At 52.2% G+C, this 16,665-nt stretch overlaps 2 protein-coding genes across 3 annotated transcripts in view; both read right to left on the bottom strand.

Moving 5' to 3' along the window:
- Positions 1–2,719: 2,719 nt before the first annotated feature.
- Positions 2,720–6,284, bottom strand: CCDC194 (coiled-coil domain containing 194). The gene is made up of 3 exons (XM_040629067.1): positions 5,984–6,284; positions 5,451–5,583; positions 2,720–4,867 (listed from the first exon to the last, which is right to left on the bottom strand). Exons 1-3 carry the CDS (start codon positions 6,057–6,059, stop codon positions 4,717–4,719), a joined length of 360 nt encoding a protein of 119 aa, XP_040485001.1. The 5' UTR covers positions 6,060–6,284; the 3' UTR covers positions 2,720–4,716.
- Positions 6,285–12,595: 6,311 nt separating this feature from the next.
- The window catches only part of BST2 (bone marrow stromal cell antigen 2), a 6,296-nt gene continuing 2,226 nt past the window's right edge, over positions 12,596–16,665 (bottom strand). The window contains exon 5 of one of the 2 annotated variants that reach the window (XM_008703958.2): positions 12,596–12,679. The gene's annotated coding sequence lies outside the window, so the exon portion shown is untranslated. Of the gene's footprint in view, positions 12,680–15,424; positions 16,093–16,665 lie in introns of those variants that run through there. The other variant, XM_040629066.1, reaches the window with a different exon arrangement.

Raw genomic sequence — 16,665 nt, 5'->3', positions numbered from 1 at the left:
GAAGGAGAGGGAGAAGCAGACTCCCTGCTGAGCAGGGAGCCCAGAGAGAAGCTTGGAATCACCACCTTAGCCGAAGGCAGATGCTTAACCCACTGAGCCACCCAGGCACCCCAGATAAATAAAATCTTAAAAAGAAAACAAACAAACAAAAAATAAAAACTCTCACAGAACTTTAGGAATGTCCTTAAGGAAGTGATATTTGTGGTGAAAAAAAATTTCAGTGAAGTCCAAAAAACCCTCCACTTTGGTTAAATTCAAACGAAATCACGTTTTGCGTTTTGGGAGGTGACAGAGGAAGCAAAGAGAACCCACCCGAGAGGAACAGTCTGTCCTCCCTGGGCCTCCGTATTACTGGCTGATAAAAGGCAACCCACTTTCTTACTTGGGATTGGGGGCGCTAGCAGGGTCAGGCTGCCTCTGTCCCAGGTGCTCTCTGCCTACAGCTGCCCACACTTCCCATTTCTGTCCCCTTACTGTCATTGCAGCCATGGGAAGGGGACTCCAGGGTGACAAGGATAGGGGAAACCAGGGCAGGGACCTAGGAGGGTGTGCTGGGGATAGGGGTGGAGACAGATAGAGACACAGAGAGACTTGGAGAGAGAGAGACAGAGACTTTGAGTAATAATTGAAGAGTGGGAGGCAGAACAGAGAAAGGACAGGCCAAAGGCTGGCCCTGTGAGGTGGGAGCAGGTGGGGTCCAGAAGGCAGGTGCCACCAAGCAGTGCTATTTACTTCCCTGAGCAGCTGAGGGAGCCTCAGAGCACATGGGGTGGGAGGGTGGGGAGGTGAAGGGGGTGGGGCACCTGGGCTTGTTCTCTGTCAATCCTCACCTACTCCCTGTCCTATGGCCTTCCTGGGGGATCAAAGCCCTCTGTCTGCACCCTCTCTTTCTTCCCAACTCTTTCTGACACCAGATCTAACTGTGCCCTTTCTGCTTACACACCTGCCTTGGCTCCCTATTTCCCTCCAGCCCGGAAACTGATTTTCAGGGGTCGGGTGATTTGGCTAAGATGAAGCCACCAGAGACAATGGATAATAATGATAATGTTTTAGGTCCCATTTACAACCCGGAGCCCAGCCCTTGTACCCTTGGATCTCACAGCAGCACAGTGAAGGGGTCTTAAGTCAGACAAAGCAAGGTCAGTCTCCTGGTCTCCAGCTCTGGTTGACCGCAGAAGGAGAAGCCACTTCCTGCTCACTTCTGGATTGACGTCGGAGTTGGGGGTGGGGGTAGGGGGAGGTTTCAGACGCACCCTTAACCTCTCCAGCTCAGAGCCCTTAACCGGTGGCAACCGGGTGGGCAAGTTGGGGCGACCCCTGGTGGCTGTCAGCAGAACTAAGCGGTTAGACCTTCCTCCCCTCAGCCTCACTTCCTCCTTGGGAGTTGGCCTGCTAGTTCCCCCTCCAGGTGGGCCCCTCCCAGGTAAAGGCCCGGATGTGGTACCTCCAAGCCCTGGGGGTGGTAGTGGGGATGTTGAACAGGACTGGGTGAGGTGGGGGAAAGAGTTCCAAGGGCTTCGACCTCCCTCAAATACCAGCTTCTTAGGAATTTTTAGAAACAAATTTTATTTTAAAGGTAATACACGTGCATGATTTTAAATGAAAACTTTACAAAAAGGTATACGAACATGAGAATGCACCCCTCCCCCCAGCTCCCTAGTTCCTGCTCCAGAGGCCACAGCTGTGACGACTGTTTCCTTCAGACACATTTGGGTAAAAGTCTTTCCGTCCCTGAATTTTGGAAAATGCACACAAATTATCAATTTCCTGCTTTTTACATTAATATTCTCAGAGGAGATTTGCCTTGGCTCCTTTAACAGTCGTATGGAATTTCCACTGTGTGGACAGGTGGACACTCAGTGAAACAGTTCCCAAGCGCGGGACACGGAGGTGGTTTCCAATTTTTTGTAACTATGAAGATGTGATGATAGATTTCCTCATTCTCTCCCCTCCCCTTACCCTTTGCCTCTTTTTTAGGAGTAAACTTTTTATTTTGGAATAATTGTAGATTTACAGAAAAGTTGCAGAGATAGTAGAGTCCCTGAATAGCCCTCATCCAACTTTTTCCGTGGTTAAGCTCTTTTACACCGTGGCTCACTCGTCAAAACTAAGAAACGAACTGTAGTACATTAAATTAATTACACTCTGGACTTCATGTGATCTTCTCACTACGTGCTTTTCTGTTCCAGGATCCAACAGGGCTGCATTGCATTTGGTCCATTATTTTGTTTTGTTGGTTTCTTTTTTAAATTTTTTAAATGTTTAAAGATTTTTATTTATTTGAGAGAGAGAGAGAGAGAGAGAGAGAGAGAGCACAAGCTGGGGGAGGGGCAGAGGCAGAGGGAGAAGCAGGCTCCCCACTGAGCAGGGAGTCTGATGTGGGGCTTGATCCCAGGACCCTGGGATCATGACCTGAGCCGAAGGTAGATGTTTCACCAACTGAGTCACCCAGGCGCCTCTCTCTCTCTCTCTCTCTCTTCTTTTTTTACAATAGTATTTATTTATTTTAGAGAGAGAGCAGGGGGAGGAGAAGAGGGAGAGGGACAAGCAGACTCTGCACTGGGCACAGAGTTCCATGTGGGGCTGGATCTCAGGACTCTGAGATCATGACCTGAGTTGAAACCAAGAGTTGGACCCTTAACTGGCTGAGCTACCCACACGCCCTTATTTATTTAGTTTTCAGTAGGCTCCACCCCCTATGTGGGTCTTGAACTTGCAACCTTGAGATCAAGAGTTGCGGGCTCTATGGACTGAGCCAGCCAGGTGCCCCTGGTCCATCATTTTGTACACATGTAAGTATGGTTGTAGAAAAATTTCTAGAAGGGGAATTGATGGATCAAAGGATATGTGCACTTTTAATTTTGAGAGGTTCTAGAAAATTGCCCTTCCAAGTGGTTGTACCAATGAGCAGTCTCACCAGCACCCTGTGGAATTCCTTGTTTCTCCACAGCAGTGCCAGCACAGAGTACTTTGTAATTTGTTTTTGTTTTTATCTTTGCCAGACTCATGGGTACAAAGTGGTACCACATTGTTTTTAATTTGCATTCCTTTTCAAGGAGTGAGGTTGGGCACTTTTTTCCCCTTATATTTCTATGAATTGACTGTCTATATTCTTTGCCCATTTCTTCTACTGAGCTGTTTTTTTGAAAAATTAATTTATAAGAGCTCTTTACATAATAAGGAAATTAATTTATTCCTGGGTATAAATAACTATATGAAATAGATCTAGGAAAGTTTTGGTTAATTCTCTTGGGTTTTCTATATATAAAATCATACTGCCAAGAGATAATAATATTAGGTTGAATTGCTTCTGAGGTTTTCCTGCCCAAAATGCCAACCTGAAACTAATCTTACAGAAATAATACACAAACCCAGACTCAGACTCCAAAAAATGACTGCCCCAGGCCTCTAAAAAATGCCAATGTTATGAAAGGCAAAGAGACTGAGAAATGTTCCAGATTAGAAGAGATGAAAGACTTGACGAGTACAACGTGTGAGCCAGGATATTCTTTTGTTATAAAAGACATTATGAGAACGGTTGGCAAAGTCTGATTAAAGTCTAGATTAGATAATAGTGTTTTATCAATGTCCACTTTCTGATGTCCATAACCATACTGTGATTATGTGGGACAATGTCCTTGTTTTTAGGAAGTGCATCCTCAAGTGTTATGGGTAACAAGACATCATCTCTGCAAGTTTTTCATAAAAGGCTCAAAGAGAGAGAGAGAGAAAGAGAAAGAAAGAAGAATAAAACAAAGGTGATAACATTTGTGGAATCTGGGGGAAGAGTATCCAGGAATTCTTTGTACTAATCTTCCAACTTTTCTGTAAGTCTGAAGTTATGTCAAAAATAAGGTGAAAGACAAAATTCATGTGAAATCGAGCCATCTGAAATGTTGGTATTGCTATTATTTTTTACCTATATAAACAGTGCTTACATATGATCCAAACTATAAATTCCCTACTGCTTTTCTAATATTCATACCTCCCCTTTCTTTTCCTTGTCTAAGTGCATGGGCTAGTACCTCTAGAACAATATTAAATACTTGACAGTAGTCATCCTCACCTTGGCCCTCATTTTGATGGCCTTTTCAGAACTTTTCTCATTTGATCCATTAGTACGGTGAATTTTATTAGCAGACTTGTGAATATTGAGCCATCTCTGCGTCTCAGGCATAAGTCCCCTTTGTTGTGATGTATTTTCAAAATGTGTTGCTTAATTTTTTTTTGTTAACATTCCATTTGGGAGTTTCATATCCTCCTCATAGGAAGAGGGGTCTGTAGTTTTCCCATTCTGCCATCTCGGTCAATTGTCAAGGATAGGGTGGCTTGCTAAACATGTTTCCAAACACTCAATTTACAGACAAGGTAAACCGAGGCCCAGAGAGAAGTGACCCCTCCAGGTCACTCTTGAGCCAGGGCTGGACCCTAAGTCTTCAGTCTGTGGGATGAAGCAACATTGTCGTTAGAAGGCACTTAAGTCCCAAAACACTATCTCATTGTGTTAAAATGGGCCTCAGTTTCCCCGTCTGTAAAATAAGCACTAGACATCGAGTCTCCTTTCTGTAGTTTCCGTTCAGAGTGGCTCCTGGATCTAAAGCTGAGCGTTGATGGGTGTTGACGGGACATCTCATCCAGCGTGGGCACCTCTATACTTTTTCCAGCCACAGTGTGTGCCCTCCTGCCCTCAGAGCCCTCATCCTGCTGGGAGCTGACTCACCCTCGTGCGCGCCGTGCCGGCCTCCGGCAGCCCCCAGAGGGTCCTGGGCGAGAGCGCGAACGGGGGCTGGGTCGGGGTCGGGACACGGAGCGGGACCGGGGTTGCGGCACTCTGCGCTGGGGGCGCATCTCGGCTTCCAGGGCTTTACTGACAGGAAGTGGGGAGAAGCCCATCAGCACCTGGACCCCGGTCCTCCTCCCCCCTCCCCTCAGTACTCTTCCATCTTTCCTGAGAACCCCACTCCTGAGAACCCTACTCCCCAGGATCCCCTATCCTTTACCACCCGTAGCCATTCCTGGGACCTCTCCTCAGGGACTCCCAGCTCCTTTTCCTGGAGCTCCACCTACAGATCCCCGGGTCCTCTGTCTCAGTACTTCCTTTTCCTTACATCCTTCTCTTCCGCTCCTCGCCCTTCCCTAGGGCCCTCCGTGTAAGCCCTACTCCAGGGACAAATGCCTTCAGAGTGCCGGTCCCAACGTGGAGATTCTCGCCCCCAGAGAGCCTACATCCTTCACCACCCCTAGGTTCCAACTCCAGGGTCCCCTCTTTGATTCGCCCAACACTCAACTCCCTAAGGCCCCGCCCACATGACCACACCCCTTCTCCATCCCCAGGGACCCTTCCTCTTCTTCCCCCCTGCCTGTGGTGAGTGGCCGAAAGAACGAAGTCTTGCGCGCTATTGGCCACGCACCGCTCTCGTCCACCACCCCGGGCCCCGCCCTTCACTCACGCGCGTTCGCGCAGCGCCGCCTCCCGGGCTGCGCAAGCTTCGGCTTCGGCCTCGGCCGCGCGTGCGCGCTGCTGTGCCTCGTCCAACCTCCGCGCAGACTCCATGGCCGCCGCCTCCCAGCGCGCCAGGGCTTCTGCGGGCGCAGGGAGCGGGGTCAGCTCGGATACCTAGCTCCCGCCCCGCTAACGCGGCGTTCGAGTTTACAGTCTGCATACTATTTGCAGCCGTGCCATATTTGGATTAAATCTGTGTGCTGTTTGCATTACCTTACGTGTCATTTGCAGAGTTTTTCGTGGGTTTGTATTGCTTTTGGGAGTCGTGGACACGGCCTTTGCTTATGTTGTTGTATTTGCGTTGTTTTGTGCCATTTGCGTGGCCTTTGAGTGTTATGTGCATTTCCTTCATAACTTTTCGCGTTTATTTGCGTGTCGTTTACAGTACATTTGCACCTGTGTGTGTCATTTGCGTAACCAGGAAACTTTTAGGCTCTTCCCACCCCTAGCCGTGGCCACGCGCCTTGCGCCCCAACACACCTGTGAGCGCCCCGTTCTCAGCCCCCATCTGGGTCCCCTGTGCCTTGGCCTCTTCAATCTCAGTCTTCAGCGTCATCAGTTGAGTCTGAAGCCGGCTCTGAGGAGTGGAGGGGAAGTGAGAAGGTTAGAGGGGCGGGTGGGGGCGGGGAGAGAAGAAGTGAAGTCTCCCCTCTTTCTGGGGGAGACTGAACTGACGCTGGTCACCGCGTTCCCTGAGCTTTATTTGGAATGTCCTTTGGGAGTCCTGTGGTGGTAAAACACAGAAGTGGCCTGCGGTAGGAGCGGTGACAGCTGCTCTGTCCAGGTCCACCTCCCCCCACCCCAAGCCACCGGATGTGGAAACAGTTTAGCTCTGCGGTCAGACTCCGGTTCCAATTCCAGCTACTTCTAGACTCACTGACTGGGGTTTCAAACCAATACAGGCCAGTTTGGTGGTTGACGATGATTGGGTTTCTGGAGTATGCTCCCTCAGCTATGGGAGACATTCTTCAAAACAACTGGCCTGGCCTCCTCAGAACATCTCCCACTGAGGGGCGGGGGCAGAATTTGAACCCAGAGCCGGCTGCTCTTACCCTCAGTGGCCTCAGGCCCTTCTCTTGGGCAGGCAGGTAAAGGGTAGTGGTCTGTTTTGATTTCTAAAATTCACACAGCTCTCAACCCCTGCTGGGCCCGGTACACAGAGATATAGAGTAGTTAGTAAATGAAAGATTGGGACTTTAAGGATGTTTCTTTTGCAAGGCCCTGGGCTGGGAAGGGTTAAGAAAGAGTTTGAAGGGGTGGCCAGAGGAAAAGGGAGGACCTGGCCAGTACCTCCCCCAAGAGGCCAACTTTAGCCTCCTAATTACAGGTGACATGAATATCCCTCTCTCGAAATAGGGCTGCTGGACACTAGCTGGAGGACGTTGAGTGGGCACCCAAGGGGAGGGTTAGCACAGGGTCTCCCCAGGTGGGCCCAGGGGTCTGGGGCTTCCCTAGCCATCACCAGCTAGTAGGCTGATAGCAGAGAATCGTGGGGGCCTTCTTGGTCAGTAGGTAGACCTCAGGGGGACCTGGTACTGTAGGATTTGGAAGGGACTACGGTGCTATTCTCATTTGCCCCCCTCAGTTGAAGAATTAGGGAAACCAGTGCCCAGGGGGGCAGCTGTGGGGATGTGTGTGCACGGCCTCTCCCAATTCTGGATTCCCTAGCCCACCACCCTGCCCACCTACCTGGCGGCCCTGACAGGCCCTTAGTGCCTCCTCCAGCTCCAGACGGACTCGGTTGGCTTGGTCCAGCTGTCTGGCCAGAGCCTCCTCGTGCTGGGTAGCCTCTGCCAGCTTTCTCCGCAGTTCCTCGACCTCAGGTGCCAGGTCCCTGGGGGGCGCCGTGGCGTTGGCCCCTGGCTCTGGGCAGCGAGGTCCCCGGGAGGTCGAAGAGGCCAGATTCCAGGCCAGCAGGGCCGCCCCGGCTGCTGCGGCCGCCAGGAACACCGCAGCCCCGCACAGGGCTAGCACCCGCCACGCGCGTCCCGGCTCTGGCCCCAGCTCGGCCATGCCGCCGTCCACAGCTCTGGCCCCAGACAGCCACGAGCATTTAATTGGCACCTTGGGGCGCCAGGGACACCCACGGTTCCGCCCCGCCCGGCCATGGCTTCCCGGAGTCCTTTGGGAGGGGCTGGACCCCCGCCAAGGGCCAGCCTAGGCTACCGGAGCCCAGGACAGGATTGGGGGTCCTGGGTTCTAGTCCCGCCTCTGCACCCCATGTGCTGTCCTCTGAGCCTCAGAGTCTCCCCCACTCAGAAGTGAGGATGGCCTTAGCTCCTGTCCCACAGGGCGAGGGGGAACCATGTGAGCACATCCTTGCAAAGCACCCGTCTGCATTGGGGGTACTCAGCAAATCTCCCCATTCTGTTCAAGGAAAAACTGAGGCTAAAAGACGGGAGGCTACCCGACCGACCGAGGTTGGCCTGGCTCAGGCTGCCGAGCTTTCTGTGACTGGCTGTGAGGGTCAGGGGGCCGACGCCAGAGGGGATCGGTCCCCTCTCCCTGCCCGTTCTCCACTAGGCCGCCAGGGGGCGAACTTACATCGCAATTCAGATACAGGTTAGTCTCCGACTCGCGGTTTACGTTCCTCTCAGAAGCGAAGCTCTCCTTCCTCCTCTCCCCCTCCTCCTTCCCCTCTTCTTCCTCCCCTGGTTCTCCCTTTCCTCTCCCTCCTTCTCCCCGTTCCCTTCCTCCTCCTCCTCTTTTCATCTCCTCCAGGCCCTCCTCCATTTCCTTCTCCCCTTCCTCCACCTCTTCCTTCTCCCTACTTCTCCCCTTTTCTTCTCCTTCCCCCTGTCTCCCTCTCCCCCATCCGTCTCCCGCCTCTTCCTCTTTCCCTCGTGTTAGGGCTGCCCGCAAAGAATTGCACAGAGTAGAGCCACAAACAGGATAGAGTTTATTCACTCTCCAAGGGGGGAGAGGGGCAGGCATGGAGCGAGTTTCTGTTAGGCTGGGCCTTTTAAGGGGTTTTAAGGATGTGAGAGGGTTGCAGCTGCGCCCGTGGGGGAGGGGGTCGACACTTGGCCCTGTAAAGCAGGAGGTGACAAGTTTTTTGGGGGGGGGGCGGGGTGGAGAGGGCTCTGTCCGGGCTTGTCTGGCATATGGGTTGCGTTCTCCTCTCGCCAGAGAAGAATATGTTTTGTAGTGGAGGTCTATTTCCTGGGAATAAGGGGCACAGTGACCTGGAAAAACAAAGAGTCAGGGCCAAGTACAGACACCCATGGTTTTGTCTGTAAGCTTGGCTGGGGAGGGGGCTTTGAATAGAACCCTTTCATTCCCTCCTGTCTTTATTTGAAATTATTCTTGATTCGGGAAAATGGGAGGTCATTCTTCTGCAACTACTTCCTGCTGAGCAGGGGCACAGAGCTGTCCTTACCCAGCGGCCAGAGGGACAAGGGTGAGGGAGATGTTGGTGGCTTCTTGCTCTCAGAGCAAGGGGGCCTGAGTGTGAGCTTGCTGAGAGACCTTAGAGACTTACCAAGGGCTGAGATTCGGCCCTTGGCCGAAAGGATGAAGGAGATTCGATATTTTAAAATACATAGTTTCAAAGTAAGGGCTAGTCCAATAACCGCCAAAGGTCCCAGGAGTGGAATGAGCCATGAGAACCAAGACCAGATATCTAGTTCCCAGGGGAACCAATCTGCCATCCCCCAGTTTATATATTGTTCCTCATCGTCCCTAGCTGAGTTGATCATTTTCTCAGGGCCGTCTAAGTCCTGACCTGACTCATTTACATAGAAGCAGCATTCCTCCACAGTAAGGCAGGAGTACCCCCCTGGTTAGCAGTCAGTAGGTCTAAAGCCAGATGATTTAGAAGAACTCCTCCTCCCAGGGAATCGGTCTGTCTCTGCGTTTGCTTGGAGTGTGGAAGCCGAATCCGCTACTTTTGACTCAAGGAAAGAGAGGGTTCCCATGTTTAGATAGGATGAGCTCTTCCTCCCGTGCCTAACCCAGTTCCCATAAGGATGGCAAAGAGGATGAGGGTGGACATTGGCTCAGTTCTACGAGGGCGGGATACAAAAAGATTTGGATTTCTACCTGAGGGCCTGTTACAGCCTATGTTCAGGATGCGAGGGCTGGTGAGTTGGGAAAGTGTTGGTCAGGAAACAGGTACATGAGGGCGCAGTGCCCCTTCCAAGTGGGGGGTAAGCCACAGAGGAAGTAGGTTTGAGAGTTGGGCTCCATGCAGGGCGACATGGTGAGTTGCCCCGGTGTAAGCAAAAATCCTAGGTATGGGACAGATTGTTGATGGAGATGGGCTTTGGAGAGGGAGACTATAACCTTTGTTGTTTTGGAAGGTGAGGACGGTGATGGTGTGAGAAGCAGAAGTAGGCCCAGCAAGGCTGCAGAGGCGGTCATCCACGGGTTGGAGAGGGGTACTATTTGGAAGGGAGGGGTTGGAGAGATCTGATACCAGAGCTGGTCCAGAGAGGTAGGGGCTATCCCTAAGACCCTGGGGCCGAAGTGTCCAAGTGAACTGTGTCGGGTTAAGGCGAAAAGGTCTTGGGATTCTGGGGAGATGGAAATATTGAAAAACGTGTCTTTAAGATCTAAGACAGTGAAGTACATGGTGGTGGGTGGAATGGTGGAGAGAGGGGTGTCTGGCTTGGGGAGGACTGCCTCACTGATAATTCTGAGATCCTGAACTAGTCTATACGAACCGTCTGGTTTTTGGCCCGGAAGGCAATATTGGAGTATTGTAAGGAGAGTTAGTAGGATTTAATACATTTGAGGAAAGGAATTTGGAAATGAGGGGCTGCAAGCCTATCAAGCCCTCAGGTTTGAAAGGCTATTGGGGTTTGGAAGGGGAAAAAGGATCCTTGAGGTATATGGTGTTGGGGGTGAGGTGAGTAGCCTTAACTGGTTTGGAGGTGTCCCGCACGGACGAGGGAACTGGAGTCATAACTGGAGAGAGTGAAGTGGAAGTGGGGGATTCAGTAAGGAGTCCCAGGAACTGGGATTGGGGGTGTACGGGGTGCAGATGAAAGCACCATGACCCGGTTTGGTCCCGATGTCTCATCCTCGGAGGGGGAGAGGACAGCGTGTCAGAACAAGAAAGAGATGGCCAAACATGTGATCCCCCAGCGCACATGACAAGAGTCGGGTAGCTGAAGGGTGAGGAAGAACGCCATCACCCCCAACAACAGAGATGGGGGAGGGAAAACAGGGTCCTGGAAATTCAGGGAAATCCTGGGGTGTGTCAGTCCGTATCCTGAAGAAGTCCCAAGAGATCTGCCACCAGGGATATGGCTGATCTCCCCCCATGTTTGGGCCCTGAAGGCAGGTTTTAGGAGATGCCTTCCCCCCACTTTGAGAATGGGGTAGTCACTCTTCCAGAGTGGCCAGCTTGGTTACAGGTGGGGCAAGAGGTTTTGGGTGGCCCTTTTTTATTTTTGTTTTTTTACTGGGACACGGTTTTGGACGAGTGGCCAGGCTTACCGCAAGTGTAACAAGCTCCTGGAGGGGGTTTGTTGAAAGTTTGGGTCAAGCCGGCACCGGAAGACTTCTAGAATAGCTCCAGTAAGGGCAGTGGCCAGGAGCTGATAAGCCTGAGATCCTTTCTTGATCTCTTTCTCTTTTCCTCTTTGATTTCCTCCTCTCTGCTGTTAAAAACCTTGAAGCCCGGGTCTAGTACTTCGGATTGAGGGGTTTGTGGGCTTTATCCAGTTTTTGAAGTTTTGTTTGTCTCTAATGTCTGGGGCCGACTGGGAGATGAAATGAATAGCCAGGGTCGATTTTCCTGCGTGAAAGTTAGGATCAAGGTCGGTGAGTTTTTGGAGTCTCAGTGAGGTGAGTGAGGAAAAGGGCAGGGTTTTTATCTATCTAATTGACCTGTTTAGAAGCTGCCCATTTCACGCCTTCTAGAAGGTGGGGACCATGTGGTCAAGTTTGACCTCGTCTCCAGAGGAGGGGTGATAATTCCAACTGGGCTCGGCCACGTGGACGGCTGCATTGCTGGAAGCACGTGGTGCAGGCTGTCTGTGGCTCAGATCATCAGCATATTCAGTAGCCTTGGGCCAAATTCTGGTTTTTTCCTCTGGGATGGTACGGTGGAGAGAATAACATATAGGTCCCCCCCACGATAAATCAGAGGAAAGGGTGAGATACTCAGATACCTTAGTGAACCTGGAGGGATTGGTTGAAAAAGAGCCAAGCTTAGATCTGATAAGAGAAAGATCTGGCGGGAAGAAGGGAATGTGGACCTGAGCCATGCCCTCTGTTTCAGCCACTTTGCCAAGAGGGAATTGGGTGGCGGGAGCATCGGGGGGGTTGGTAAGGGTGGCCAGAACCAGTGTGGGCTGGAGAAGGATCTGGACGTGGAGGCAAGGCCTGAAGGCCGGGGGGGTGGGGGGTGGGAGGGGGTGATGAAGACGAAAGGTCTTGAGGGGCAAGAGGGGAAGGAGGGGGGTCTGTGGAGGTGCCAAGGGAGGGTCACCTGCGCTGCGGGTGGGTGGAAAGGCGGAGATCGGTCCAGCAGAGTTGAAGTCTGAGTGGGGAGAACTGGGGAGAGGGAGCGGGGTCTTTGGGGAGATAGAAGGAGTATGGGGCAAACAGTGGGAAGCTCAGGATAATGAACAAGTTCAAAGAAAGCTTTGAAATGATGTTAGGGTGGCTGGTGAGCTGGGCGGCAAAGAATCACACAAAGATTAGAGCCATAAGCAGGACAAAGTTTGCTCAGTCTCCAAGGGAGGAGAGGGGCCCAACACTGAGACTTTGAGAGAGAGGTCGGGCTTGTTTCTGTTAGGCTGGGCCTTTTAGGGGCTTTAAAGCATGTGGGAGGGTTGCAGCTGTGCCCCTGGGGGAGGGTGTGTGAGAAGGGGGTCAACACTTGCCAGGTCCCATAGAGCAGGAGGTGACAAATTTCTGGGGCTCATCTGAGATGTGGGTTGCAGTCTCGCTAGGAAAGAATATGCTTTGTTGTGGTGGTCTATTTTTTCTTTTTTCTTTTTAAAAGATTTTATTTATTTATTTATCAGAGAGAGAGCACAAGAAGGGGGAGCGGCAGTTGGAGGGAGAGGGAGAAGCAGGTTCCCCGCTGAACAAGGAGCCTGATGCGGGACTCCATTCCAGGACCTGGAGACCATGACCTGAGCCGAAGGCAGACGCTTCACCGACTGAGCCACCCAGGCGTCCCGTGGTGGTCTATTAACTGAGAATGAGGGGCACCATGACCTGGAAAAAGAGAGAGTCGGGGCCAAGTCAGACACCTGTGAGTTTTGTCTGCAAGCTTGGCTGGGGAGGGGGCTTCGAATAGAACCCCTTCACCTTGCGAATCCCCTATGTCTTGATTTTCTCCTCGTTGACCCCTTCTGACCTCCTCTTCCAGCAAGCACATTGGCATCCCGGGGCTTCTGCGTTGGCTTTTTGCCCTACCTGACCACCCTTTCCTCTCTCTTTGTCCAGCGAACTGTTCCTTACAAGCTCCTCCCACCCCTACCCCTGACTCGAGTATCTCCTCCTCCAGAACGCTTACCCTCCCCCACTGACTCAGGCCCCTTCTGACTAACTCTGAGCTCTTCTGTAATTTTACCTTTTATGTGTTTGAGTCCCGGTTGCCTCCACCATCAGACTAGGGGAGCTCCTAAAAAGCCCGCATCTGCCACTTTCCCACTGCCACCGCATGGACGCAGTAGTTGTGCAGTAAATGTGAGTGGTGTCCTCCCCTTCCCTGTGCCCCCATTCCACAGGAAGAAACCAGAGCCCAGAGAGACCAAGTCACAGCGCAGGGTCACCCAGCAGCCTCTGGTCACTACTGGATTCCTGCTAGAGCGGGAACCCCACAGACCTGCAGGGCCCCTCTGACCTGACTTCTCAACCCTCCACGGGGTCACAGATGGTGAGGGAAAAGGGGCGTTAGGGAGTAAGAATTTCCTATCCCCTTCTAGATCCTTCTGAGCAGACTAAGAATCAAATTGACATGAGACAGATTAACAGGAGAAAATCAAGTTTAGTTTCATACATGTGGGGAATCCACATAGACGTGGAACTTCCAAAGACAGGCAAAATCAGGTATATATGTCATTCTAAACTAAAGACGGGAGGGGGGTAGGGGCCTGGGACTTCTAAGGGAAGAAATACAATTCATAGGAAGAAGAAAAGGAGTAAATGTTTAGTAAACAATTACATGCTCAGCTGCTCAGAAAGAATGGGACACAGAGGATGCTGATAAAATAGGAGGCCTTCCTAGGTTTCTCCCTGTCTACCATAGCAAGTTCACGATATGACGTAGTAATCTATTGGTGAGAGCTCTCTTCCTGGGGCAGGTCCTCTGTTCAAATTCTTTTTAGGTGGGGCGCCTGCGTGGCTCAGTGGTTAACCCTCTGGTCTGCCTTCGGCTCAGGTCATGATCCCAGGGTCCTCTCAGTAGGGAGCCTGCTTCTCCCTCTCCCACTCCCCCTGCTTGTGTTCCCTCTTTTGCTGTCTCTCTCTCATCAAATAAATTAAAAAAAAAATGTTTAAAGAAATATTTTTAGGCAGTTGTGGGGGAGGAAGAGCTTTTCCTGAATCTGCTGGGTTTTGATTGCTTAATTAATTAATTAATTAATTTTTAAGATTTTATTTATTTGAGAGAGAGGGCACGTGAGTGGTGCGGAGGGGCAGAAGGAGAGGGAGAAGCAGACTCCCTGCTGAGCAGGGAGCCCGATGCAGGGCTGGATCCCAGGACCCCAGGATCATGATCTGAGCCGAAGGTGGACCTTTAACAGACTGACCCACCCAGACACCCCTTATTTCATTTTTTAAATCAGAATATTTGATTTTTTTTAAGTAGGCTCTACGCCTAACATGGGGCTCGAACTCACGACCCTGAGATCAAGAGTCACATGCTCTACAGACTGAGACAGCCAGATGCCGCCTGATTGCTTTTTCACTCAATATAGTCTTCATGCCAAAGCAGCCCATCTTGGGGCGGTCTGCCCTTGGCCCCGAACAGGGGCATTTTTAAGAAGGAGAGAAGTTTCTACTCAGCCCTGCATAGGGGCTTGGGAGGAGAAACTGAACAGGTTGAATCCATCATATTGGGCCAACCTGTCCCCAGTCACCATGGAAACACAGCCCAGGCTCCCCCTGGGGGGGAGGGGCAGCACTGTGTGGGACATCATGGGAGCCCAAGCTGGGAGTGGGAGTTGAGGATGATGGTGGAGGTGAAGCCAGCTCAGCCCCTGCGACCAGTCTAGTAGTCACTAAGCTTTAGCAAGCGCCCTTAGCCCGAGTGATTGATTAACTAAACCTTTCTTTGTGTATTTATAGATCATGCATTCTTTCCTAGAAGGAACAAAGCACTTCTGCACCACCCTGGGGGCCAAGGACCCAGAATCCCTTGCCCAACAGTGAGCGCCACAATATCTGTAGCTGGCACCTGGAAGACTGCACATCATTAAGAATTAGCACAGGCCATCGCACTCCCTTAACTGATTAACTGCCCTAAATCCCTTGAAAAATCTCTGGGCCAGGCAGAAACCCCTGGAGTTGGCTCCTGGAGAGATCGTCCGCCTTCTCCCCAGCTGGCCAGCCTCCTGAATCAAGCTCATATTCCTTTCCAGCTGGAACCCATCTCTAGAGTATCTGCCTTTCCAGGTTGGGGGAGGCCCAAGGGAGGTCACGTGAGAAGGGTTTGCTTCTGGGAATCAGAAGTTCCAATTCCCTGAGCAGCTCAGAAGTCCTGAGGAGGTCCAGGAAATTTTCCGGATTTCAGTTTCCCCATTTGAGACCGGGGGGGGGGACAACGACAACACGACGCTGTTCCCGGGGGTGAAATGACTCAGTCATCCTAGAGCACCCCCATGAACTCCTGAGCCCTCCTGCAAGCGGGGGACACAGGAGCGAGGAAAACCAGAACCTCTGCCTCTAGAGCAGAAGTTCTCACAGGAAGTGAACCCCGACCCCCCCCCTCCCCGCCCGCTGCCATGAGAGACTTGGTCATGTCTGAAGGCATTTTTTATTGTCACAATGGGAGGGGCTCCAGTGCACAGGGCAGGAAGTGGCAAGGACAACAGTTGGGAGATTCCAGAAAGAGAGAGACTTTCTCCGTGGAGAAAGGGAGATAACAGGTGGGGAAGGGTTGACAGAGCCTGGGGGGATCCGTGAAAGCTGACCAAGAGTCTATGGAGACAGAAGCTCTGAATTTGGAAGCAGCAGAGAGACTCTCTGGAGGAGGGGTTCCCAGAGCTGGGTACCGCAGGAGGAGTAAGAGTTTGGGCCGGGATGGCGGGGAGAAGCATTGTGACAAGGGCCTGGCCTGTGTGTGTCTGCAGATCCAGGTCTGAATCCCAGCCCCGAACTGTCTGTGGGATGGGATCGGGAACTAGGACAGGATGTCTCCTGCCACAGCCTGGGTTCCCCCCATTGGGCCAGGCACCAGGAGAAGATGCAGTAGGTGGGAGTAGATGGGTAGAATGCTCGGCACAGGGTGAGCGCTGATGAGGGTACAGAGTCCTATACGATGAGCCCAGGGAAGAGGGCCAGGGAAGCGGTGGGATGGTACCTGCCCAAACCCTGAGGGTTCCTGGGAACATTCTGGAGCAGGGAAGCTTGGGCGTGGATGTCAATGGGGGTCCGCCCTCAGCTGCAGGACAGGCCCCAGATGCCTGGGGGTGACATAATGACACTTACTCCAGGAACTTCAGAGTAAGGTCTTTCCCCTCCAAAAGGGGCATCTACTTTTTGGAGTTGAAAGACTTCAGAAGTCGGTGAGCTTCCAGAAACCACAAAACCAAGAAATAGGTACTCCCCACCCCATGCCCTGCCCAGCTCTGGGGGGAGGCAGAGTCCGTGGGCGGGAGGGGGGGCAGGCAGCCCTGGGCCAACCCCCCTACTGGTCTATCCCGAGGCTGCTCCTTGTCCCCACCCCACTGCTATCTCACCCCCCCCCCCAACTGTGCAGCCATGTGGCTCCCTCAGAACTGGTCTGGTCAGGGAAGCCTTGAAGGGAAAAGTCCAGGCTGTGGGCTAAGGAGATACCATAAGAGGGACTCAGGGTGGCCTGGTGGGGAGTGGAAGGCGGTCCTGCCCTGCCCCAGGCCAGCTCCCTGCTCAGGGAGCCCTCTATCCCTCCACAAGACCTTTCTCTGTGCCCTGCCCACTACCCTGTAGACGGGCCACCTCCCCAGGCCCTGGCCTATCCTGGACTCTCTCCCATCCCCCCCCCCCCCCCCCCCCCC

Source organism: Ursus maritimus, unplaced genomic scaffold (genome assembly GCF_017311325.1).
Source record: "Ursus maritimus isolate PB19 unplaced genomic scaffold, ASM1731132v1 scaffold_14, whole genome shotgun sequence".
Lineage (NCBI taxonomy): Eukaryota > Metazoa > Chordata > Mammalia > Carnivora > Ursidae > Ursus > Ursus maritimus.
This window is presented reverse-complemented; position numbering and strand designations above follow the sequence as displayed.